General features: G+C 39.3%; 1 protein-coding gene across 2 annotated transcripts in view; it reads right to left on the bottom strand.

Moving 5' to 3' along the window:
- Positions 1–1,414: 1,414 nt before the first annotated feature.
- Positions 1,415–25,302, bottom strand: part of NMI (N-myc and STAT interactor) — a 112,828-nt gene continuing 88,940 nt past the window's right edge. Inside the window, exons 1-9 of one of the 2 annotated variants that reach the window (XM_028477781.2) lie at positions 18,726–18,758; positions 18,464–18,635; positions 11,402–11,498; positions 9,820–9,915; positions 7,642–7,807; positions 4,506–4,612; positions 4,232–4,418; positions 2,318–2,424; positions 1,415–1,863 (exon numbers count right to left, since the gene is read on the bottom strand). In XM_028477781.2, the coding sequence (XP_028333582.1) occupies positions 1,678–1,863; positions 2,318–2,424; positions 4,232–4,418; positions 4,506–4,612; positions 7,642–7,807; positions 9,820–9,915; positions 11,402–11,485 (933 nt within the window). In that variant the 5' untranslated portion in view covers positions 11,486–11,498; positions 18,464–18,635; positions 18,726–18,758 and the 3' untranslated portion in view covers positions 1,415–1,677. Of the gene's footprint in view, positions 1,864–2,317; positions 2,425–4,231; positions 4,419–4,505; positions 4,613–7,641; positions 7,808–9,819; positions 9,916–11,401; positions 11,499–18,463; positions 18,636–18,725; positions 18,759–25,302 lie in introns of those variants that run through there. The other variant, XM_028477780.2, reaches the window with a different exon arrangement.

Below are 25,302 nucleotides of genomic sequence, written 5' to 3' on the forward strand. Positions count from 1 at the left end.
AGCATTTAATTGCTGGTGCAAGACTCTCCAGATTTCACTTTTCCCCACCTGCATGATTCTGGAAGCATGTCTCAAGATGGGGCCTGAAGTGATTAAGACAGAGTCCCTTACCAACTTTTGTTGGACATTCAGCATGAGCAAGAATTAAACTTTTATTTTACTAGGTCTCCAAGATTTGGGAGGTTGTGCTATCACAGCATAGCCCAGCCCCTCCTGACTGATAAATCTACAAACAGCAAAATGGACTTGTAATTCCACATTATCTGTCTTTCCTGACTTATATAATGACAAAGTCTTTTCACACATTAATAAGTGGAGATAGCTCATCCTGGACACATAGTTGAAGGCTTCCTACTGTAACATGCAATATGTGAAATACTCAATACAGTATCTTTTGGTATATTTTAAAGAAAACTTTCCTCCTGTAAAATCTGTAAAACTCTGGAAATAAGCAGGAGAGCCAGTGCTTGACTTCTGAGTTTTAGTCAGATCACACAGAGGTGGAATGGTGAAAGGAACCCAAAGAAAAAGCATAATTTTCTAGGATAAGTAACATTTATCAAAACCATTGTGAAAATTTAAAATCAAATGAAATTATCTATTTTACTGCCTGAGGAAGGCCCCCAAAAGGAACAAAAGTGACTGTTTCCAACTTTGTCCTAAATATTAGGAAAAACTTATTTCTAATTGGCAGTCTGCCACAGACTAAATATAACACCCTCTGTGCTAGTGAGACTGTACCAATCGAAATTAAATGAGGTTCTTTAAATTTTTCTTCTTAATATATTTTTTAAATTAATTTATTATTTTTGGCCGCGTTGGGTCTTTGTTGCTGCACGCAGGCTTTCTCTAGTTGCAGCGAGCGGGAGCTACTCTTTGTTGCAGTGCACAGGCTTCTCATTGCGATGGCTTGTCTTTGTTGAGGAGCATAGGCTCTAGGCGTGCGGCGGGCTTCAGTAGATGTGGCTCGCAGGCTGAAGAGCGCAGGCTCAGTACTTGTGGAGCATGGGTCCACAAGCATGGGCCCAGCTGCTCCGCAGCATGTGGGATCCTCCCGGCCCAGGGCTCAAACCCGTGTCCCCTGCACCGGCAGGCGGATTCCCAACCACTGCGCCACCAGGGAAGCCCCATAGGCAACATTTCTTATTCCAAAGAGAAATGTGAGAGTAATGAGTATTTCTGATGGTAGTATAACAACTTGAAAACCTAAAAATAAAATATCAGAAGCAAAACCAAGCCTTTTTTCTTTTTAGCTATTCCCTTTATTTTAGATGGCAGGCAGCATTGGATAGGTCTAGGTTTAGAATCTTTTCTAAAAGCATTTCATTTCTGCCAGCATTTTAATATGAATTTAATTCTGCTGTTGGCTCAGACCATGACAGAATGAGCCAACATGGCAGGCGGACAATTGGATCACTTATGGTTCATTTCAATGGACATGACACCCAGCCACAAAATTTATGAACAAAACTGTTTTAATATAGTTATTGCATTTGTAAACATGCAGCACAGGTAGAAACAAAGAATTCAAAAACAGAAATATATTTTGTATCTAAGAATAAACAAACACTAAAGAATTAAATTTTTCATTTTTTTAAGGAAAAGGATATTCATTTTTGTCAAGCATTAACAGTGATTTGGGTTCAAAAGCTCTAATTTTCATAGGATTCCATGAGTCTATTCTTCAAAGTATGCTATGTAAGGTTGCCCAAGGGAACACTTGACTACCTCGACTTCTCCACCTCCATTCTTCTCCCGTTGAAAGTGAATGTTAATAAAATCCTCTACAGTTTCTTCATCTATTATCTGTAGGTTTTCCAGTCCAGTCAGAAGCACTGTCTTCTTAGATACTCCTGAAAATACCTAAGAAGCAAAATAAAAAGATAAATAGAAAATTTTTCCAAGCACTTTGAATTACAAAACTTTACATTTATAAGCTCTGCTTAATATTTTGGATGTTATCTTGAGAGAGACAACGGGCCTCAGGAAGATTTTCAAGCAAGAGAATATCAGAGTCGGATCTGAGTTTCAGAAAGATAACTGGTGGCATTGTGACAAATAGAGGAAAGGAGGGCAACTCTACGGACAGAGAGACCAGTTAGAGAGGTAGTGAGAGGTGGAAGTGACAAGATCAAGTAACCAAATGAATGCTGGAGGGGAAGCGAAAGCAAGAGTTAGGCATGAGTTCTAGCTTGCAGGATGGTAGGCTAGGTTTAATTAATAAGATTCAAATGGAAACAGAATCACAACTTTTTATTTTTTGTAGGGTGGGGCCGGGCAATAAGTTCCCAAAATGAAAGAAAAGAGATGACTTTACCTGAAACTTTTTCAGGTATGTTTCTGTGTACGGAGAAACAGTAACTCTCTGGCAGTTTTGATTTATATAAAGAGGATAGTCTTTTATTTTCAAAACCTTGTCAGCAACTAGAAGTAAATTTTTAAAAATTATTTTCTCCTTTATATCAAACATTTTTAACCAAAGTTAAAACCTCCTTCAAACAGAATGTCAGAGTAAACAGTGGCTTGAGTGATTACTTTTTAAGAAACTCTACAGTCCACTTTAAAGTTCACAGTACATAATTTTGAAAAACATAAGACCAAATGATAATGAGATTTAAATAGCTCCATCTGTCTTAAATTATCAATCAATGCACAGTGAGCTGCGATGTCCTCAGATAGACCTACCTTGAGCTACATAAAATGTGATAACCATTTGCAAAAAGTAACCCAGCCATCCTAACAAAACTCAGTGTTTCCCAATCTCTCAAGAAGTACACATGCAAATTACAATTCGAATACTCTCTTTCTCTCTCTCCTTCTGTGCATATATATATATATATACACATACATATATATAGCAAATTACTATATTACTATTATATATATAAAATTACTTAATTGTCCTGTAACTAATACATGACATTCAATAAACCTGTATAATGATGTTAATCAAAGGTGGAGGGGTGCTGAATGTCATCTAAAAAAAGTGAAGGCAAATAACAATAATTCATCAATTTTCTCCAGCACAAAAAGTAACCAGATTTATTTTTAGCAGTTTTTTCTCCTAGAGGGAAAAAAGGTAATGTGTCAAGATTGCATAGAGTCTAACAGAAACAGTTCTTAAGAATATCCAATCACTTTTTTTCTCCTCTCACCAGTCCACCTTGAATTAGCAATATAGTACAGTGGTTAAGATTGTAGATCCTTGCTGGCAAGGATGTGGAGAAACTGGAACCCTGGTACATTGCTGGTAGGAAGGTAAAGGTGTAGCCACTGTGGAAAACAGTATGGCGTTCCTCGAGCATTAAATATAGAATTACCATATTATCTAGCAATTTCAGAAGGATCTGGAAAGACATTCACCTAACCATAACTAGCTACATAGCAGGAGAAAGGGAAGTTTGGAAATTTAAGGAAATGTCTCAGTTTTTATTAATGTTGTTCTCTATTATTTCAATTTTCTTTAAAAAGCATGTATTACTTTATTATGAAAAAACTTAAAATCAGTCAACGGTTTTTAATTGTATATTTGGATTTCTATCATATGTGCAAACCCAGAAGAAGCCCTAAGAACTAGATTAACTAGAGGAAGAGATTTTTACATTGAGAATCATTTGAACATATTAACAAAAGAACTTGGAGAATCTTCTGTTTTTCATTAGAAGAATATAAACCTCCCTAAGATGATTTGGTAAAAGTCCACTTCTACCTAAAAAAGGAATAGCTGTTCTCTCTATTACCTCCTTTTCTTCCTGGAATCGATTACCTCCACCTGAGATCCTTGTCAATCGTAGTAAGTGAGATGAAGAGACAGTTTTATATATATATATTTTCAGAATGTTTCTCTGCCACACACCCACTGTGCAATCTTGGGTAAGCTGCTTACCTTGAATATGCCTTAGTTTCCCCATCAATAAAATGAGTACAACACCTACATCCAGAGATGTGCTATGGATCTGAGAAGATATATGTATAACACACCAAAGACTCCATGCCTGGCACGTGATAGGAATGCACTAAGATGTAGGTACTTGTTATCTGTAATCCTATCATTCTCAGTAGCACTCAGGGAAATCATTTTCAGGACTCTACCATTTCATAAGGTTAAAGAAAAAAATCCCGTTATTATGCTAATAAATTCCAAATAAAAGCAGTAGAAAGGGATACTTTCAGACACGGCAGAACGTAATTTAAATGCTAGAGTACTGTCTAACTCTCAGTGCGGGAATACCTCCACTTTCCACAAACGTGACGACGGCGCTCCGGGAGTGCTTGTCGTACTCCACGCAGTCCACTTCTCCGCCTCCGTTGCTGGACTTACAAAAACTCAGTTCTAGCTTGTCTCTCATCTGACTTTCAGGCAGTTCATCAGGAATGTCAGTAACGTGGATCTTCATTTTAGACACGTCTACGTGAACCTGGGAAATCGGTTCACGTTCAGAAATATGGATGAGAAAACTGTCCGTGTTTAACAGAATTCTGAAACGCTTTAATCACCGTGTTACCTGGAATCTGACTCCTAAGTTTAATGGAACCGGGCTGGCCATAACCTTCACATTTACATCCTGTATCTGCACATGATGGTGCCCCATTGTGATCACATTTTGGGCAACTGAAAAATAATTTGGGAAGTATTAATTTCCAATATTTCAATACTTTTTTTTTTTTTTTTTTTTTTTTTTGCATTACGCGGGCCTCTCACTGTTGTGGCCTCTCCCATTGCGGAGCACAGGCTCCGGACGCGCAGGCTCAGCGGCCATGGCTCACGGGCCCAGCCGCTCCGCGGCATGTGGGATCTTCCCGGACGGGGGCACGAATCCGTGTCCCCTACTTCGGCAGGCAGACTCTCAACCACTGCGCCACCAGGGAAGCCCCAATATTTCAATACATTTTTACATATTTGGTTTAACAACAAATAATCCTGAATATTTTAAATTTTCTTTAATTTTAAGGGATTTAATTTTTACATTTTTCTTAGGATTTGTAAGTGATGATGGTCTTGCCACCATAGTAGGATATATTAATGTCAAAATACATCAGCAAAAAATTACAATGTAGAAATTCTCAACAAGTTCTAGATTCATCTCCTAAGAGATAAGCCTGATGATCCTTCAGAAATTCATATATTACTTCAGTACAGCCACACACCTTCCTTTCCACTGTTGACAGAATTATCAGCGAATTCCCTTAGTACATTAAAGCTCAGCCAGAAATTTCTTCCATGTTGAGTAAGCTGGGAAAACTTTTTAGGTCAGTGTCATTCTGACAATTAATTTTATTTATCATTTGTCACTGCTCCTTAATATGTTACAAGCAACAAAGAAATAAATATTTATTCTTGTCTCTGTCTTTCCCCAGGATTACATATTAAAGACCACAAAGACTTGAATACCAAAGAGTGAGTCTTTTTTTTTTTTGGTCATATTTAATGAAGAATTCGACTTTCCTTAAAATGCTCTTGAGATCATTCATTAAAAAGTCGATAGTCTTGATATACTGATCACAAAACTATCTAGTCTAATTTAGCCATGCAAATGGGAAAGGCTTAGTAATATAATTATGCCAAAAATCATTAGAAATCCAATAGCAACTATATGACAGTTTAAAATGAATGTGTGGGGAATTCCCTAGTGGTCCAGTGGTTAGGACTCGGTGCTCTCACTGCTGTGGGCCTGGGTTTCAATCCCTGGTCGGGGAACTAAGACACGGCCAAAAATAAATAAATAAATAAGAATAATAAAAAACCAAAATAAAATGCATGTTGGGTATGCGTTTATTTTTAATTGTGTGACATAAGAGTTTATAACACTTCAGTTGTTGATATTTGGAGCTGCTTACTCTAATATTGTCATAAAGACTAGAGACAAATTAGTCCCGGTCTTATAAACCTCACATGTGTTTATAACAACCAGACAGCACACCATAGCTGGAGGAAGAGAGAAACAGGGCTAGAAAACAGGGCGTTGTCATGTGGGAATTCAGACTCATTGTACCATGATATGGCTCTATAACTTGAATTACAGCTTTTTTTGTTGTTGTTATTGACAACAGGCAACAATAACAAAGATTATCAACTGTAAGTAATACTTAGATGATGATCTTTCCCTCCCAATCCCCACCCCGCCCCCACCCCCCAAACCTCCAACATCTGGTGATCTGACACAGCTGAGAGGGCCTACTTGTGTTTCAACTTCTGTGACTCTGTCAAAAGCCAACTCCTGTTTAATTGTGTAGAAACCCAAAGTTGTCCAGAAGAGCAGGACCTCATAGCCATGCCAAGGGTGGAAGCAGTGATGCAGCTGTTTCTGAAGAAAATCCTGTTCCCAGCATCCCCAGGTAATTCCTATGCAGAATCCTTGCTTCCCAAATCCTCACTTCCATCCTTCAGTTATATCCCAATTACCACAGCCAACTTCCAACAAGGCTCTTGGCCTCCCCCTTCACCCTCAGCTGCAGGGGCGGACCCAGGGTGGACAAAGCGTATGTGCATATAGTGACCTGCCAGAATGCCTTTCTATTTATTTTCAGGCTATAGTAACAAACCAGGCGTCAAGGAGACATGAGTTATAATCATAGATTCCCAGAATCTGAACACTGGAAGGGCTTGTGAAGACCATCTGACCCCACCCATAACTTAATCTAACTTGGAAAATATGAGAACAAAAAGCCCAGATGGTGGCCTGCTCAGAGGAATGTCGGTTCAGTAGAAAGTACAAGGGTACTTGAGGTTTCGCTCTCAGCTCTGCAGTTTATCAACTGTATGGACCTCGAGCAAGTTCCTTATCTTAGGTAAGCTTCTGTTTCTCTAGCTGAAAAATTCCTAACATGTAGCAATAATGACAGCTAACATTTATAAAGTGTTTATTATGTATCAGACACTGTGCTAAGTATTTTTCAACATTTCTCATTTAATACTCAAAGCAACCCCCTGAGGTAGGTACTGCCACAAAACCTGTCATAAAAAAATTGAGATTCATAAAGAACCCAACCAAATTACACTTCTAGAAAGGGGTACAGCTGGCACTTAAAGCCAGATTCTTCTCATTAAGGTGCCCCCAGATCTCAAGAGGGTCCCACACCACGGCAGACTTGGCAAACATCAGGTCCCACCCCCAAATCTCTGACTCCAGGGCTCTTGCCATTCACAGGTCTTGTGCACTTAAGTGAATCACTTAAACACCTGAGAATCTGTTTTCTTAGTTATAAAATGTAAATAGTAACTCTCTATCTTATTTCTTTCATGGATTCATGTGAGTATACAAGGAGATAATGTCTGTGAGAACTCTCCGAGAACGATGTAGAGCTTTACAACCTTGAAACATTATCACTAGTATTATCATTTGCAGGTAGCAGTTGCAGTAGAAAGGCATTGGTATTGGACATCACAACACCTGGGCTTGAGTCCCAGCATTGTCACGTTCTGAATGAGTGATCATGTTCAAGTCACTCAACGTCTCAGAGTCAGTTTTCTCATCTGTAAAATGGGGATAATCATACCTACCTCAGGGTGTCACTATGAGGATGAGATGAAATGATAAATGTAAAAATTGTAAAGCAATGGCCAAATATGTACAAAAACTCTTTGAAAATCCCAGTGCTTTCCAAAGGTAACATGGTCAAATTTTTGAACATGAGTCATACCTTCTTCTTTTTCAAAGGTGATAAGTGCTTGTCCTTTTTGTAGCTCATAAGGGACTTTTGAGCTCACTTGACACGAATAGGAGATATTTGAAAACTGGCTGTCACTCTCAGGATTCTCTACAGCTGTGAACTTTATCTTTGTTTTGGGAATATCCTCCTCGTTAATCTAATTCAAACAGAAATGTTTGATTAAAATCAAGACAAGAAATAACTTAAGTCCTTCCAATGATAATGTGATTTGATCATCCAATAATTCACTCTCCACTGACTTCAGAGCCCCATGGAATACTGAGCGTGGTCTTATTTAATATCTTCAGTAATTGCTTCTTCCCAGGGAAGTACTCAGTAATGTAGTCAGATGCTGATCCTTTAATATTATTTCACAGATGAAATTGTAAATATATAATCTCTCACTTTTTCTAAGTGTTTAAACTGGTCAATATTGTGTGGTGTTTGAGTCTAAAGCCTACATCATTCCTGTAGAAAAATACCCTTTAAACAACTGTGCCAATAATAGGCTATCTCACAAAGAAATCATTGCACAGTATATTTACCCTCACTGCAAAGAGGTATGAAATAGAGTCAGGTGTATACTATGGTTATTTTGATGGCAAACTCAGATAACTTCATCCAAAAAGAAAGACTCCTGAATTCAATGACTTAAAATTTATCAAATTTAAATTCCCCCTTCCTCAACACCTGCCCACCAACTTTTTAACCATTACCACAACTTAGGTTTATAAAAATGTGAAGGGACACTACCAGCAAGATCTGTAATCTGGAGGATAAAGTTAAGGGGTTTAACTTAGCTGCTTAAAATCCCTGGGATGAACAGTCAGTACAACCACACATAAATGCACAAATGAATCGAGTGTTTGCATTTCTATTTCGCATGGTTATTTTACATGTTGCAAGTAAAGGTGTTATTGCAAAGAGATTAGAAATATCAAGTGAGTCATTTGATCTAATCTGACATTTATTCTACATGTAACTTTGGTAGAATTTCTGATTACCATAACTCTGATTTCAAAACGATCTGCAGTGTCTTGAGAAAAGGCAGAGTGTTTCCCAATAATGTAGAAACATCCAGTATACCCTGAGAAGTCAAGAGCTTTCCGGAGTGAGAGTGAGAATGTCTGCTTCTAGTCCTGAGTCACCGCGGCAGGGAGCAATTCACTTATGCTCTCTAGACCCCAGTTTCAGTCCTCTGTGAAGTGAATCAACTGAGCTGGCTGGGTTCCCAAGGCCCTTTGAGTTGTAGCACTAAATGATTCTGGCTCCAGCCTGAGAAGTATTCAGAATCTTAACAGAGACTTCTCTAAATCTCACAAACACCGGAAACTTCACTTCCTGATATTCAACATCCTATCCCCCATTTCAGAAACAAAAAGTGACAATGCTTTAAGCATTTAAATTGTTTAAAGTATTTTTTTTAACAACCTGGGTTGTTATGAAGAAAAAAGGAGTGAAAGCTATGTCTCACTCAAACACAGGAGAAATTAAGAAAGAATTTAAATGGTGAAGATACTCATCCAATTTTTTTTTAACTGTGAAACTCACTTAAATTACTTGGATGAGGAGAATAATAAAAGAACTTGGTGAGAAGACCAAGAATTTGATCCAAAAGTGATGGATAATGACCATGATTTGGGGGTAGTTTTGGATTAACATATACATGAATATTAAAACATGTATTAGCATAAGTGTGCAGCAAGATTAAATTCTACAGTGATCACACACCTGTGACCAGCACCCAGATTAATAATCAGAACAAGACCAACACCCCAGAAGCCCTCTTGGGTTCCCTTCCAGTTCCTACCTGCCTCTAAGAGTAACCACCATACTAACTTCTAACATCGTGCTTTCATGCTCTATTTCAATGGAAGCATATGGTGTGCCCTCTTTCTCCTTTTCTGGCTCAGCACTGTGTTTATGAAATTCATCGATGTTATGGCATACAGGTGTAGCCTGTTCATTCTCATTGTTGTGTAGTAGTCCATTGTGTGAATACACCCTAATTTATTAATTCATCTTACTGCTCTCAGTTTGGGGCTGTTGCAAACAGTGGTGCCATGGATGACCATAATGTTTTAGAAATGAATTCTGTATCGATAAATTGCTTTTCCTGAAAAATGGGGTCTGTGAAAAATGAGATACATAAAATAATTAAAGAAGTACCTGGCAGTTCCTGGTTGCCGTTTGCAACTCAGCTTCAAGCTTTTGGATCTCCTCCTTTAACTGAATATTTTCCTTTTCAATTTCACTCATTAATTTCTAAAAATAAAAAGGAAATAAAATAACACCCAAAATTTAAACAGTCCCAACCTCATTTTTCTTTTCTTTTCTTAATATTTATTTATTTTGGCTGCACAAGGTCTTAGTTGTGGCACACAGGATCTTTGTTGCGGCATGTGGGCTTCTTAGGTGTGGAATGTGGACTTGTTAGTTGTGCATGCATGTGGGAGCTAGTTCCCCGACCAGGGATGGAACCCGGGTTCCCTGCATTGGGAGCGTGGAGTCTTACCCACTAGATCACCAGGGAAGTCCCAGCCCTGACCTCATTTTTCTAATTAATTAAAGAAGCAAAATTTCTCTCACTTTGAACCAGGCAAAGAAAGACATTAGACAGTCTCAGAAAAAATATGATCACGTGAATAATACCTTTGTCAAATGTTTTACATCATCACCTGTCTACTTTCTTATCACTGCCAAGGATTATTATCTCCATTATACAAAAAAGGAAACCACCTTTCACACTAAACCAAAGTCACAGAAATGTTTATAGTAGAGGAAGGATTGATACCCCTATGTTCTGGATCTTAGTTCAGTGCTCTGTCAATTCCTTCCTAACTATTTGTGACTCCAATATGACTTTTAAGTTGCACCATAACTGTGGACATATGTTACTCTGGGGCAATTAAAAAATTTTTTTTTCTGTGATTCCCACAGTATAGCTGCCTTGACATGCCAGACAGATGGCCTTGAGTAAGTGGTTTAACTACCTGAGCCTCCATTCCCTCTTAGGTCTCATTGGATAATTGCTAACGAAGCTCTTAACTTATAGGTGCAAATCAAAGAAATGAGAGAGGAAGTGAAAAAGCAGCTAACATAAGCTGTGTAAGAGAAAGAAAAGAAATATGATTCTTCTTGTCAGTCTTGAATAATAGAGGTAAAAAAAACTGAAAACCCTAATATTCTTCCAAATTCAACACAATGTTGGACAAAGACATATGAAACATGACTCACTGCAAAACTAATAGATTGGGGCTTCCCTGGTGGCGCAGTGGTTGCGCGTCCGCCTGCCGATGCAGGGGAACCGGGTTCGCGCCCCGGTCTGGGAGGATCCCACATGCCGCGAAGCGGCTGGCCCCGTGGGCCATGGCCGCTGAACCTGCGCGTCCGGAGCCTGTGCTCCGCAACGGGAGAGGCCACGACAGAGGGAGGCCCGCATACCACAAAAAAAAAAAAAAAAAAAACACTAATAGATGAGGGCTTCCCTGGTGGCGCAGTGGTTGAGAGTCCGCCTGCCAATGCAGGGGACACGGGTTCGTGCCCCGGTCCGGGAAGATCCCACATGCCGCAGAGCGGCTAGGCCCGTGAGCCATGGCCGCTGGGCCTGCGCGTCCGGAGCCTGTGCTCCGCAACGGGAGAGGCCACAACAGCGAGAGGCCCGCGTACCGCAAAACAAAAACAAACCAAAAAACAAAACTAATAGATGTAAGTTAATTTTTAATAGTACTCAGTAATTTTTCCTTTTTACCTGGTTTTGTTCATCTTTCATAAATTCTTCAGCTGGCCCATACTCCTCAAGAACTTGTTTTTTGTTATCTTCATCAGTTGCCATGATTCCCTAATCACTATAAAAAATAAGTATTTTAAAAATAGTACAAACACACAAATTCAAAAAGAAAAAATAACTTTTACCCTCTTACGGAAGAAACAACTCCTTTGCTATGTTTTTTCCTATCACCGAAGTCTTTATTATCATGTGGATTATATCCAAAGTCTCTATTTCAAATAACTTTCACACCTATAAACATATAAAAAGGTTCTAAAAATCCTTTGCTTTTCAACACCGTGAGAGAAAATAATAGGTATTAACATTCCTTTGTAGTTCTCATTTCAATCATAATATGATGCTCCATTTTAAAAGACTATTATTTTGGTCTTCTAGACTTTTTCAAAGGTTTTTATTTAAATATTTAATTCTCCCTATTATACTCCCCAAATGTAATGGAGTAAAAAAGACCTCCTATACTCCAATAAAGATGTTAAAAAAAAAAAAAAGAACTCCAAACACTGTTCCTCTATGCGTACAGGGGTTTTCACAAACCCTCCCGAGTTCATACACTTGGACAGGAAAAAAATTTCATCTTTATTTCTAATAACCTCTGATTGAAACTTAGCATTCTCTTCAAATATGAATATAGGCAACAAGCCACATAGTATTTGCAGCCCCTGTGACAAAAGTCACCAAGACGGTACAGATATTTTCATAATATATTTTAACTCTTCCAGATATCCTGAAACATTACTTGTGTTTAACCCTGCTTCAAAATTATGATAGTTATTAAACTCACGACTAGGTCTTGTAATAAACTGTAGTATATTGATATATATTACTATATTAAATATTTGCTTTTTAAATAACCTGATAATCATATTTCAATATAATTGGTTTCCTTTATAATTCTATGTATTTTGTTTTATACAACTTAAAAACTTTTTTATTTTGAGAAAGGCCCACAGGCTTTTTCAGACTGGCACCAAAAAAGTTAAGAAACCTTGCCTGCATATCAATTTACTAAGATGGAGTTGTCCCAGATCAAATATGACACAAGGATTATCACAACAGTTTTTATTGTTTTAGAAGCACATTAATAATGTGTCTGTTAACACAATCTTCCAAGATTTCAAGTGGCTAAATTCTCACTATTCCTATAGAAGAAACAGAAAAGACGTGTATTCTTCTTTAAAAATAAAATAGAAGACTAGCAAAAAATTACTCATAGCTTAGTTTACTCAGTGGGAACACAAGCAGTGTCCAAAAAAAGGGGTCATATGGTAGTTCTACTTTTAACTTTTTGAGGATCCTCCATACTGTTCTCCATAGCGGCTGCACCAATTTACATTCCCACCAACAGTGCACAGGGGTTCCCTTTTCACCACACCCTCTCCAGTATTTGTTACCTCTTGTCTTTTTCATGATGCCCATTCTAATAGATGTGAAGTGGTATCTGATTGGGGTGGGGTTTTTTTGTTCTTTTTTTTTTTTTTTAAACATCTCTCATTGGGGTTTTAATTTACATTTCACTAGTGATTAGTGATGTTGAGCACCTTTTCATGTACCTGTTGCCCTTCTGTATATCTTCTTTGGAGAAATGTCTATTTAAGTCTTTTGCCCATTTTTTAGTTGAGTTATTTTTTTTTTTTAGTATTGAGTTTTATGAGTTCTTTATATATTTTGCATATTAAAGCCTTATCAGATATATGGTTTGGAAATTTTTTTTTCTATTCCATAGGTTGTCTTTTCACTTTGTTTATGGTTTCTTTTGCTGCACAGAAGCTTTTTAGTTTGATATGATCCAGCAATTTCATCTCTGGGAATATATCCAAAGGAAAAGAAAACACTAACTTGAAAAGATATCTGTACCCCCTGATCATTGCAGCGTTATTTACAATAGCCATGACATGGAAATAACCTAAGTGCCCATCAATGGATGAATGAATGGATAAAGAAATAATTGTGGTATATATATTGTGGTATATACAATGTGATATTATTCTTCCATAAAAAAATGAAGAAATTCTACCATTCGCAACAACATGGATGGACCTTGAAGGCATTATGCTAAGTGAAATCATGCAGACAGAAAAAGACAAATACTGTATGATCTCAAATACGGAATCTTAAAAAAAAACAAAAAAAAAACTCAGAAAAAAAAGATCAGATTTGTGGTTACCAGCGGCAGAGGGTGGAGGGAGGGGGAATTGGAGGGAGGTGGTCAAAGGTACAAACTTCCAGTTATAAGATAAATAAGTAGTAGGGAGGTAATGTGCAACATGATGACTATAGCTAACACTGCTATGATATATAGGGAAGTTGTTAAGAGAATAAATCCTAAGAGTTCTCATCACAAGGAGAAATTTTTTTCTTTTTTTCTGTCTTTTCTTTTTATTGTATCTATATGACAAGATGGATGTTAGCTGAACCTATTTTGGTAATCATTTCATAATATGTGTGAGTCAAACCATCATGCTGCAAACTTGTACAGTGGCGTATGTCAATTATTTCTCAATAAAACTAGAAAAAAAGAAGGGGTCATCTAGTACCCAGATCTTGGTTTCCAATCTGTTCTCCAATAAAAGGAACTAGGGTTCCTTTGAGCAATGGCTGATTCTACCTTTGGGGGAGGAAATATACAAGATGAGCCTGGAGCTCCCAGTGGCCAAAGGAACATAAACACAATTTATCAAGTAAGTAAATATATGGAGGATAACAGGAGTCAGTTTTTCCATTGTCAGAGAACGTGATTATAAATATGCAAAGGGAGAAAAATAGAATGAATGCTATGAATTGGAACTGGAGATATCAGCATAATCTCATGATTTCTGATAGACTGATAGAAAAGTACAGAAATTTAAATATAGATATAAGTGTGTGTGTGATATTCCCCAGTTGTCTGCTAAAAGGGCCTGGAAACAAAGACAATAGCAGTGAGCACATCTAGCAGCCAGAATTTAGTTTCTAGTACCATTCTCAGCTACCAGGAACCAAGGCTATTCAGAGAAATGGCTGCTTCTAGAAGTGGGACAGGAAAAGTACAAGACCAGCATCTTATGATGCCAGAAAGCAAGAAGTGCTCAAAGAATGATGAGGATATGTCACAAGAACATAGAGTCCACCTTGATGAGGTTCTCACTGGACAAATCTGGGAATCCATTAAGCACAGAAATAAATAATGACAGTAATAATTAAATCCACTGAGCAAAACAGAGAACTATGAGTCGGTAAACATAGCTAGCTAGGTAGATAGATAGATAAATTGACAGCTTTGTGAGGAAAGGACCATTTAATTAGTTTCAAAATACTTACCCACAAGTACTGCAAACCAAAATCCAGTGCAATCTCAATCATTTAGGTGTTCTGAGCACTCACCAGTCCTGGCATTGACAAGCCCTTGAAGGGGATCAACAATTTCAATGGGGATAAATATCAGTTTGCCCTTTTGCATTGAACATGTCAAGCTGATCTACAAGAATATAAGCACTGTAAGGGCTATGATTTTTGTTTTGTTCTCTAAAGTATGCTCTAGTTCATCCAGAACGCTACCCTAACAGTACCCAAAAGAGTGCCAGGGATATAGTCTATACTCAAGAAATGATTGTTTTTAATTGAGTTAAAATTTCCTTACACTGAACAACCTGTTATTGCACTTCATATAAGTGGAATCATTTGGTATGTACCCTTTTATATGTGCTAGAGTTTTAAGCTCAACATGTTTTGAAGACTTGTCCATGTTATTGCATGTATTAGTAGCTTGTTCCTTTTTATTGCTGTGTAGTATTCCATGCGTGGACAGCCTACAAGTTGTTTATCCATTCTCTCGTTGGTGGCTATTTGGTTATTTCTGGTTTGGGGCTATTATGAATAAAGCTTCTCAAAACAAAACAAACAAACAAACAAAAGAAATACTTCTCCACAAAACACTAATTTCAAAGGGGAAAAGAATAACTTTACAGTGAAGAAGCCAGGCGGGGAACACCATACTGAAGTAATCAAAGTAAATAATGAGATACATCAAAATCATCTGACATATGATAGGCACACTGAGAACACAGCATGACTCCTATGATATTCCTGCCAAAGATGCGTGAGCCGAATCTAAACATGAGGAAACATGAGATAAACTGGCCTGTTCTCTTCAAAAGTGTCAAGTTCGTGAAAGCCAAGGAAAGACTGAGAAACTGTCCCAGGCAGGAGATTAAAGAGACATCACAACTAAACACAATGCATAATTCTGAACTGGGTCCTTTTGTTATAGGATATTATAGGGACAACTGGCAAAATTCAAATTAGATCCAAGGGTTAGATGGCATAATGTATCAATATTAATTCTTCTGATTTTAATCACTGTATTGTAGTTACATAGAGAACACCTTTTTTGTAGGAAATAAATACTCAAGAATTCCAGGGTAATTGGTCATGAAACCTACTCTCAAATAACTCAGGAAAAAGACAATTTTTTACTTGCAGATTTTCTGTAAGTTTGAGGAGTTTAAAAATAAAAAAGGTATATATAAGTAGCTCTTTATTGTGTTAACAACTGCAGAGTCCTTATAATGGTATTCATCCCAGGTCTTACACAATCTAACTCCAACTAGTCTTATTTAGACAACTGGACCAAGTCCCTTAACCACACTGAACACTCTAAGGGTTTCTCTTCTCCCTCCTGTCCCTCAATGTCACATCCTTCCTCCCCTCCCAACCTTAACCTCTACCTAATGAAACCCTACTGTTCAACATCCATCCCAAATTCCCCTCCAAGTTCTTGAAGCCTTGTCTGATTCCCCCAAATGATTTTACTTCTCCTGCTATTATCTCTTTTGGGGAGCTTTATTTGTGTACCTGTGTCATTTTCCATGACTAGATGGTCATGACCTTGAGGCCAGGGACCACGTCCATTCTTTCTTGTATCCATTCAGAGCACAATACACATTCACACACTGAAAACACTCAATATTTATAGAATTGTGCAGTATCTTGACTGAGGTATGTATTCAGCTCAGGACATCCCAGGCATGTGAAGTTCTCTTATTACATTTCCAGAAAGCAGAAACTGCAACATTGTTTAACTGTTTTTTTAGTCTATATTCTTAATATAGACTAAGAATAATAATAAAGGCTTGTAATAAAGGCTCTCAATAATATATTTAACTCATATGAATGGTCTACTACATAATATTCCCAGGACTTCTTACAGCATATCTAGTATCTGGATACTTTCCCTCTTTGCATAAATGGGATGTACAGTAATAGCTCTCCTTTTTTTTTTTTTTTTTTTTTTGCGCTACGCGGGCCTCTCACTGTTGTGGCCTCTCCCGTGGCGGAGCACAGACTCCGGACGCGCAGGCCCAGCGGCCATGGCTCACGGGCCCAGCCGCTCCGCGGCATGTGGGATCCTCCCAGACCGGGGCACGAACCCGTGTTCCCTGCATCGGCAGGCGGACTCTCAACCACTGCGCCACCAGGGAAGCCCGATAGCTTTCCTTTTATACAGTCAAATGGTAGGCAGAATAATGGTCCCCTTAAAGATGCCCACATGCTAACCCTCAGAATCTGTGAATATGTTAGGTTACACTGCAAAGGAGAATTAAAGTTGTAGAATGAATTAAGGTTGCTAATCAGCTGACTAAAATATAACGATCTTGGACTTCCTTGGTGGTACAGTGGTTAAGAATCTGCCTGCCAATGCAGGGGAACCGGGTTTGATCCCTGGTCCGGAAAGACCCCACATGCCGCGGAGCAACTAAGCCCATGCACCACAACTACTGAGCCAGCACGCCACAACTACTGAGCCTATGTGCTGCAACTACTGAAGCCTGCATGCCTAGAGCCCGTGCTCCGCAAAGAGTAGCTCCTGCTCACCACAACTAGAGAAAGCCCGCATGCAGCGACAAAGACCCAACACAGCCAAAAATATATATACATATATATAAATACAAAGATCTTCCTGGATTATTGGTGGGGAAATAATGTAATCACCAGGGTCCTTCTTCAAAGTGAAAGAGGAAGGCAGAAGAGTAGAATCAGAGTAAGATGTGACAACAGAAGAATAGAGAAATGCAACATTGCTGGCTTTGAGGATGGAGAAAGGGCACCATCGAGCCAAAGAAGGTGAGCAGTCTACAGAAGCTAGAAAAGACGAGAAAACAGGTTCACCGCATTAGCCTCGGTGAAGGAAGGCAGCCCTGAAGACACCTTGATTTTAGCCCAGTGACGCCCATTTGGACTCCTAACCTGCAGAATTTTAAGATAATAAACTTGTGGCTTTTAAGCCACTAAGTCTGTGGTGACTTGTTATGGCAGCGAATGAAAAAACCAGCACAAATCACCTATACCCATTCACCACCTATTTCCGTTAATATACTCTAACCACCGTGGTGCCCCGCCTGATAGAAGCAAATCTTCCCATATGCATGCCTGGCGGCAAAAAGAAAGGAAATGAGGAGAAGGAAGGAAAAAAGGAGGTGGTGATGCACAAAGTTGTTTCTTGTTTTGTTTTGTTTTTGTTTTTTAAACTTCTGCATGTTGTATAGATAGGGAAACATCGCATTCTCTTTTGGATGCCTCTTTCAAGAAAACCCCTGCATATTCTGAAAAGTGAGGCACGACTGCCAAAACCTGCGCCCGCCAAGAGAGTAAATGTCCTGAAGAAATCTGTTTTCCTAACAACTATCTCCAGAGACACTACAAGAACAGTGGGGAAACACAAACCATTTTAAGTTTCAATTTCCGAAATGAAGCAAAGCAAAGGAGAAGGGGTCAGAGGCCGGGACGGCGCAGAGAAGGCCCCGTGGGCCGGGGGCAGGCGCATCCCCTCGGCGGCTGTGTGGTCCCCGCGACCCTGGCAGCGGGCAGCGCAGGCGCGCGGCGTTGGGGCTCTGCGCCCAGCTCCCGTCCGTCTCCGGCTCTCCGCCGGGCGTCTCCCCGCGGGAGGTCCCGAGTCCCGCGGAACCTGCCTCGTCGCCATCCACTGCCTCTCCAGCCCTGGACCACTAGGAGCGGGCATGGCAGGAGGGGAACGGGGCACCCACTCACCCGCCTCGGCCCGCCGAGCGCCGCGCCCCGGTTCCCGGAAACCTCGCTGGCGGCGCGCAGGTTGAGCGTCCGCGGGAGTCGCTGGAACCTCCGGGCCCGGCTGGCGCTGCCTTGTCCAGAAGCTCCTTGCGCCTTTTTCAAGTGGGTGTCCCCCAGATCAACAGTTTGTTTCCTTTAAAAAAAAGAAAGAAAGAATAAAAGGAGAAGAAAACTACTCAAATGATGATTTTCTTTAAATCTAGCCACTGCTCGAATACCAAACCTGGTGTCTCCAATGATTCGTCACTAACAAGTTACACCTATTTTCACTTTCGATTTTTAAAATGTGTTGGTTTTGTTTTGAGGGAATTTATTCCTAAAGTATTCCTTAAGTTTCCATAGACACTCATTTTAGGACATGCTTTAAAAACCACTCCTTTGTATGTGTATTACAGGACGTGTTTTTGGAAAAAGTGGATAGAAACCAAATAAAGCCAAAGTGGGAGTCTCTTATCAGATTGTAATGGTAACTCTCATTATAATTTATTGGTCATTATAACCTTAATCTACAAATCTTTGCAGCCAGCACAAGGTCAACTTTTGTGTACAGGTATTTCTTTTGCAACTTCCCAGGGAGTTGGGAAAGCTGTGGTGTTCAGTTGGTTTCTACGACCTGTGTCTCTTGAAAGTTTTCTTATAATCTTTTGTTTTGTTGTGAAGCTTATAAATAAATACTTCACTAAGTGTGATCTTTTCCTTTGAAATGGAAAACATCCGGTTGACTTCAAAAATTGCATTGTCCTACACAGAGAACCACCCCACAGCGGCACTGGCTGGTAAACAGAGGTCAGGGAGGAGATGTATCAAAATGACTTCCAGGCATAAATTCTAGTTTACAGTGCTGTATATTCATATATAACTGATATATAATCTGATAAAATGAAAGATTAACCAAAGTCAAATTCCTTTATATCAAGAATATTATATGCATTTTCAAATAAATACACTGAGATATTTCCAAATGATGTAAATATCAATAGGTTTTGATTGCATGCCACTCCTGAATTAAAAATTGGTTTGCTCTGTAAAGGGAAAAGGAAAGAAACATTTACAGGTGTATTAAATATTCACCTTTTCTATGTAAAAAAAAAAGAATATTGATGGCAATCAGTTTAAAGTGGCCTAAGTGAAAAAAATAAAGTGGTGCATAGACACTTGTACTCATCAGCCCAGTCAAAATAGTACCAAAACTCTAACTGTGGCAGCCTGAGAATTACTTTTGGTCTCCCTTAAAATTTTGTTTTTTATTTTATTTATTTATTTAAATTTATTTATTTTATTTATCTATTTTTGGCTGCGTTGGGTCTTTGTTGCTGCATGAGGGCTTTCTCTAGTTGCAAGCAAGCAGGGGCTACTTTTCGTTGCAATGCACGTGCTTCTCATTGAGGTGGCTTCTCTTGTTGCAGAGCAAGGGCTCTAGGTGCGTGGGCTTCAGTAGCTGTGGCACCCGGACTTAGTTGCTCCTCGGCATGTGGGATATTCCCAGACCAGGGCTCGAACCTGTGTCCCCTGCATTAGCAGGCAGATTCTTAACCACTGTGCCACCAGGGAAGCCCCTTTTATTTTATTTTTGGCTGCACCGCAAGGCTTGAGGGATCTTAGTTCCCTGACCAGGAATTGAACCCTGGCCCACGGGAGTGAAAGTGCTGAGTCCTAACCACTGGACCACCAGGAAACTTACATCCCTTAGAGTTTTAGAGAACATGAATTCTAGAGGTTATTTAGTTCAAACCTCATTTCTTCTTTTATCTTATTTTTGTTTTTTATAAGAAGATACTAAGCAATAGGACCATGACCAGAACAGGACTCATCTAAGATTGACTCCAATCCTATTAAAGGACAAAGGATACAGTTAGTAGGGAAGCCTTTGGGCCACCCACATGCTGAAGCTGAGCCATGTGTAACAGTCTGAACTCAAGTCAACTTCAGTTCCAGTACTCTGCAAAGCACAGGGGTTCCGAAGATGAATAGGCAGCTCCCAGAGATATATATATATATTTAATTTTATTTATTTTTGGCTGCATTGGGTCTTTGTTGCTGCCCGGGCTTTCTCTAGTTGTGGTGAGCGGGGGCTACTCTTCATTGTGGTGCGCGGGCTTCTCATTGCGGTGGGTTCTCTTGTTGCTGAGCATGGGCTCTAGGTGTGTGGGCTTCAGTAGTTGTGGCGTATGGGCTCAATAGTTGTGGCTGTGAGCTCTAGAGTGCAGTCTCAGTAGTTGTGGTGCATGGGCTTAGTTGCTCCGCGGCATGTGGGATCTTCCCGGACCAGGGCTTGAACCCATGTCTGCTGCATTGGCAGGCGGATTCTTAACCACTGCGCCACCAGGGAAGTCCCAGCTCCCAGATATATTATTGTTAACAATCGTAATTGCGAAGATCTACTGAGAACTCCTAGGCATTTTATAAACCTTTTTTGTTTTGCCAACAACAATATGAGATATAGGTATTATCCCCATTTTGCAGATCAGGAAACTATGGCTTAAAGTGCTGATCCAAAACCAGGCAATTAATCCGTGATGACACTGATATCATTCTCTACCCTCAACCATGAAGTCAGTCTCCACACTATGTTCTACAGGACATGAAAAAAGAGGGAATTCTATGGGCAAGTATGATTAGGAAATGCTACATACTGGATTCACACTTGGGAGATTCACAATGCACATCCGCATGTTGAGTTTTGAGAAGTATTGCAGGGAAAAATCATAGCATACATTTAAAAGTTTAACTTTATTTAATCTTGAATTTATCAAACTCATTTGACCACTAAAGCCTTTTTTTCAAGGAGCAGCTATTAAAATCTTGAAAAGTTTCTAGTGGGGCAATTTGAGTAATGCTTTACTAATGATTTTAATGATTGAGGACTTGCTTCCTCAAAATATGGCATCTTGGCATACTGACTATTTTAAGTGGAAAGAGTTTGAGAAAACAGTAGAAGCAAGACGGTCACTCTGACCTTCCCCCCACTACCATCCTTCTCTGAAATAGTTCAAAAAGCCTCCTGTGAGAGGTGCTCACCCTATACCTGTAGGAAAGGAGCATTCTTATCTCCAAAGACAAATGGACCCAGAGAAGAATCCTAACAAACCAGCTTTGCTAAGTTTTCTCCAGTTTACTTCAATTACCTCATACTCTCTGACCTATCATATTCTTCCATGACTATCCTCTCTTCATCAAACCTAGCATAAGAATACTCAGTTCTAACTGTTTCCGTGGGTCTTCATTTCCTTATGAAGACTTCTGTGTCATGTAAAACTTATGTTAAATAAATTTGTAGGCTTTTCTCCTCTTCATCTGTCTTTGTCAGTTTCATTTTCAGACCCAGCCAGGAACCCTAAGAGGGTCAAGGAAAACTTTTTCTTTCTATCTATCTATCTATCTATCTATCTATCTATCTATCTATCACACACTCAATAAATATTATATCGCACATGAGATGCCTTGAACATGTCATGTAAATCTACACTGCCATGATATGAGATGTATATTGTGTTAGAAATTTATCTCCCCACCAGATAGCAATGGACTCCACCCAGGCTTCCCTATAAATGCACCATCCCCACACACACCAGTGTTACATACTGTACCATGTGTGCTATGAAGTGTGATACTAGGAGTAGTAGAACACCAAGGAGAAAACAGTCCCCTCTACCTCAGAAAGTCAGGGAATGTTTCCTCCACAGAAGAGGTGAAGATTCAGTTGACTCTTAAAGGTAGAGGAAGTGAACTGAGACCAAAGGTCAGATGAAAAATCCCAGAGAGGCACCATGAGTTTAGTGGATATGCAAACCATGAGAAAACCACCTGATATCTATTATATTATGCTTTTTCTTTTAGAAAAGGTGTAGCACACCAACTTTATGCTGCTAGTTGCCAAGATTTTGGTAATTCTGTTTGCAGTTCATCCTTGGAGAAGTTGCAACATTTATACTGTGCCCAGCATTGTGCAGGGTCCTGGGCGACACAAAGGAATTAGGTAACATCATTCTCATTTTCAAGAGGTTTGCAGTTGAAATATCAAGAGTAAAGGACTGTTGCCAAGAGAGTAGATCTTAAATACTCTCACCACAAAGAAGAAATGATAATTACGTGACATGATGGAGGTATTTAGCTGTGGTAATCATTTGACAATATATAAGTGTATCAAATCAATATGTTGTATGCCTTGTTCACCTTAAACTCACACAATGTTATTTGTCAACTGTATCTCAACAATGCTGTAAAAAAATAAATAAAATAGTAGACAACAGGTTTTTTAAAAAGCAAAGGAAAATAAATATTCTATCCCTTACTCTCTATCAGGCAGGCAGTACTATATAGTTAAGAGCATGGTTTTGATATGAGATGTTGGTTTGAATACCAATTTCAAGTTACTGAAGTTTCCCAGCCTCATTTTTCTCCTCTGTAGAATGGAGCTGTTGTGAATGAGATACTGCTACATGTCAAGGTCTAAGCACAGTGCCTTACCCAGGATAAGCATTCAAGTAGCTTGACACTGGTGGCCCAGGTAGCTGTTACCGTCTTATAACTGGGTGAGAATTTTTTTTCTATTTTCTTCTTGCACATTTCTTCTGCTTTGTCTTCCTACCTGAAAAAGTACACTTAAGACAAAGACCGGGCTTCCCTGGTGGCGCAGTGGTTGAGAATCTGCCTGCTGATGCAGGGGACACGGGTTCATGCCCCGGTCCGGGAAGATCCCACATGCCGCGGAGCGGCTGGGCCCATGAGCCATGGTTACTGAGCCTGTGTGTCTGGAGCCTGTGCTCTGCAACGGGAGAGGCCACAGTAGTGAGAGGCCTGCGTACCACAAAAAAAAAAAAAAAAAAAGACAAAGACCATTTTTTATTTCTTTTGTGTCACCTGCAGTTACTAGTAAAATGACTATACCTAGTACTAGCAATATAAATATTATACCTATTTCTAACTAGTAGTTAGATACAAGAGTAGGAGTCAAATACTCTAGGCTCAATATTATAACCCCTTTGTATAGGTTTTCATGTTAGTGTATGAATAAGTTTGTCTAAGTGAACAAAATATTGTGAGCTAGATCAAATATTTATAAATAGAAGTTTATAACAGAAGTTAATCCAAGTAAAATAACAATAATAAAATTAAAGAATAAAGGACATTACCTTCTTGAATCATGCCTGGGCCACTGATTTATCATATAAACATACTTGATCAGTCAGAAAATTCTGTTTTGTTAAAGTATTTAGAGAATAAAGCTACTGTCCTTGGACAATGCTGGAAAGAACAAGTAACTGTTTTGCTCATGAAACAGAGTTTCAAAAATAAAAATTGATCCTTGAAATCCTTACGATATCAAGCAGTAAACCTCAATATTGTATTATGGAAATTATTTTAAGAGAATCTGAGAATACTGCTGATGTTTTCCTGCTTTGCTTGCAAACTGAATACTGCTTTTTTAAAAAAAATTAATTTATTTTTGGCTCTGTTGGGTCTTTGTTGCTGTGCGCGGGCTTTCCCTAGTTGCGGGGAGCGGGGGCTACTCTTTGTTGCGGTGTGCAGGCTTCTTGTTGCAGTGGCTTCTCTTGTTGCAGAGCACGGTCTCTAGGCACGCGGGCTTCAGTAGTTGTGGCTCGTGGGCTCTAGAGCGCAGGCTCAGTAGTTGTGGCGCATGGGCTTAGTTGCTCCTTGGCATGTGGGATCTTCCCAGACCAGGTCTCGAACCCGTGTCCCCTGCATTGGCAGGTGGATTCTTAACCACTGCGCCACCAGGGAAGCCCCTGAATATTGCTTCTGAATTGGCTATACTCCAATATAAAATTAAAAGTTTAAAAAAAAAATGAATACTGCTTCTGACAGAATTCTCTCAGGGTGAAGTGATAGTAGGATAAATCCAATTGTTTGGCTTGAACTTAAAATCACAGGGGAGGAAAAGCTTAAAGAACCTTGAGATTCTCAGAATGCTTAAAAAGAACATAGCTTTGGAATGTTGGAAAAATCGAAATATTAAATTCTGATTATGTTCTCACCAAAAATCCCAGATGAGAAAGAATCGGGTAAAGCATCCAAATAAATCAATGTAGCTTCCCAGGGAGCTCAGCGGTTAAGAGAATATGCACAAACATAGTGAAAACAACTAAAAAAGTTTATTTTGCTTAACTATCTGTTTTTTTGACTAGGGAATTTGTAGTTTGTTTTTGCCTGAGGAGTTCTAAAAATTGTCAAGTAGCAAGATTTGGGTTGGTGTTTGATAAGTTGTTTCTGATTATTTCCTTAGTTTGAATAGTTCTCCACAAGAGGTGTCAAGTCATTGCAACAAGGAAATTCACCAGTCTATTCAGGGTATTAAAAACATATCAGGCAAAGAACTCAACTTTTTAAGTTAAATTTGTTTTCAATTTGTTCTTAGTGTACCTAGGTATATGTAGGGGCATAATTTCTACTAAGATATATCTCTGTATAGTGTATGATTTCTGTTGAATCGTGTCCCAAACTCACCAGAAAGGGAAAATGTGTCTGTGGGTACAAGGACGTCCTATAGACCAGTGCTTCTCAAACTTTAATGCCCATCCGAATCAGCTGGGGATCTTGTTAACATGTAGATCCTGGGAATTCCCTGGCGGTCCAGTGGTTAGGACTCAGAGCTTTCACTGCTGGGGCCCGGGTTCAATCCCTGGTTGGGGAGCTGAGATCCTACAAGCCACGTGGCACGGCCAAAACAAAAAGCAGATCCTGATTCCATAGGTTTGAGGTGGAAGTTCTTCATTTTGAACGTTGCTTGGTGATGCTGATGGCGTGATGGCACTGGGTCGTGGACTATACTTTGAATAGCA

This window comes from Physeter macrocephalus, chromosome 2 (assembly GCF_002837175.3).
Source record: "Physeter macrocephalus isolate SW-GA chromosome 2, ASM283717v5, whole genome shotgun sequence".
NCBI classification, from domain to species: Eukaryota; Metazoa; Chordata; class Mammalia; order Artiodactyla; family Physeteridae; genus Physeter; species Physeter macrocephalus.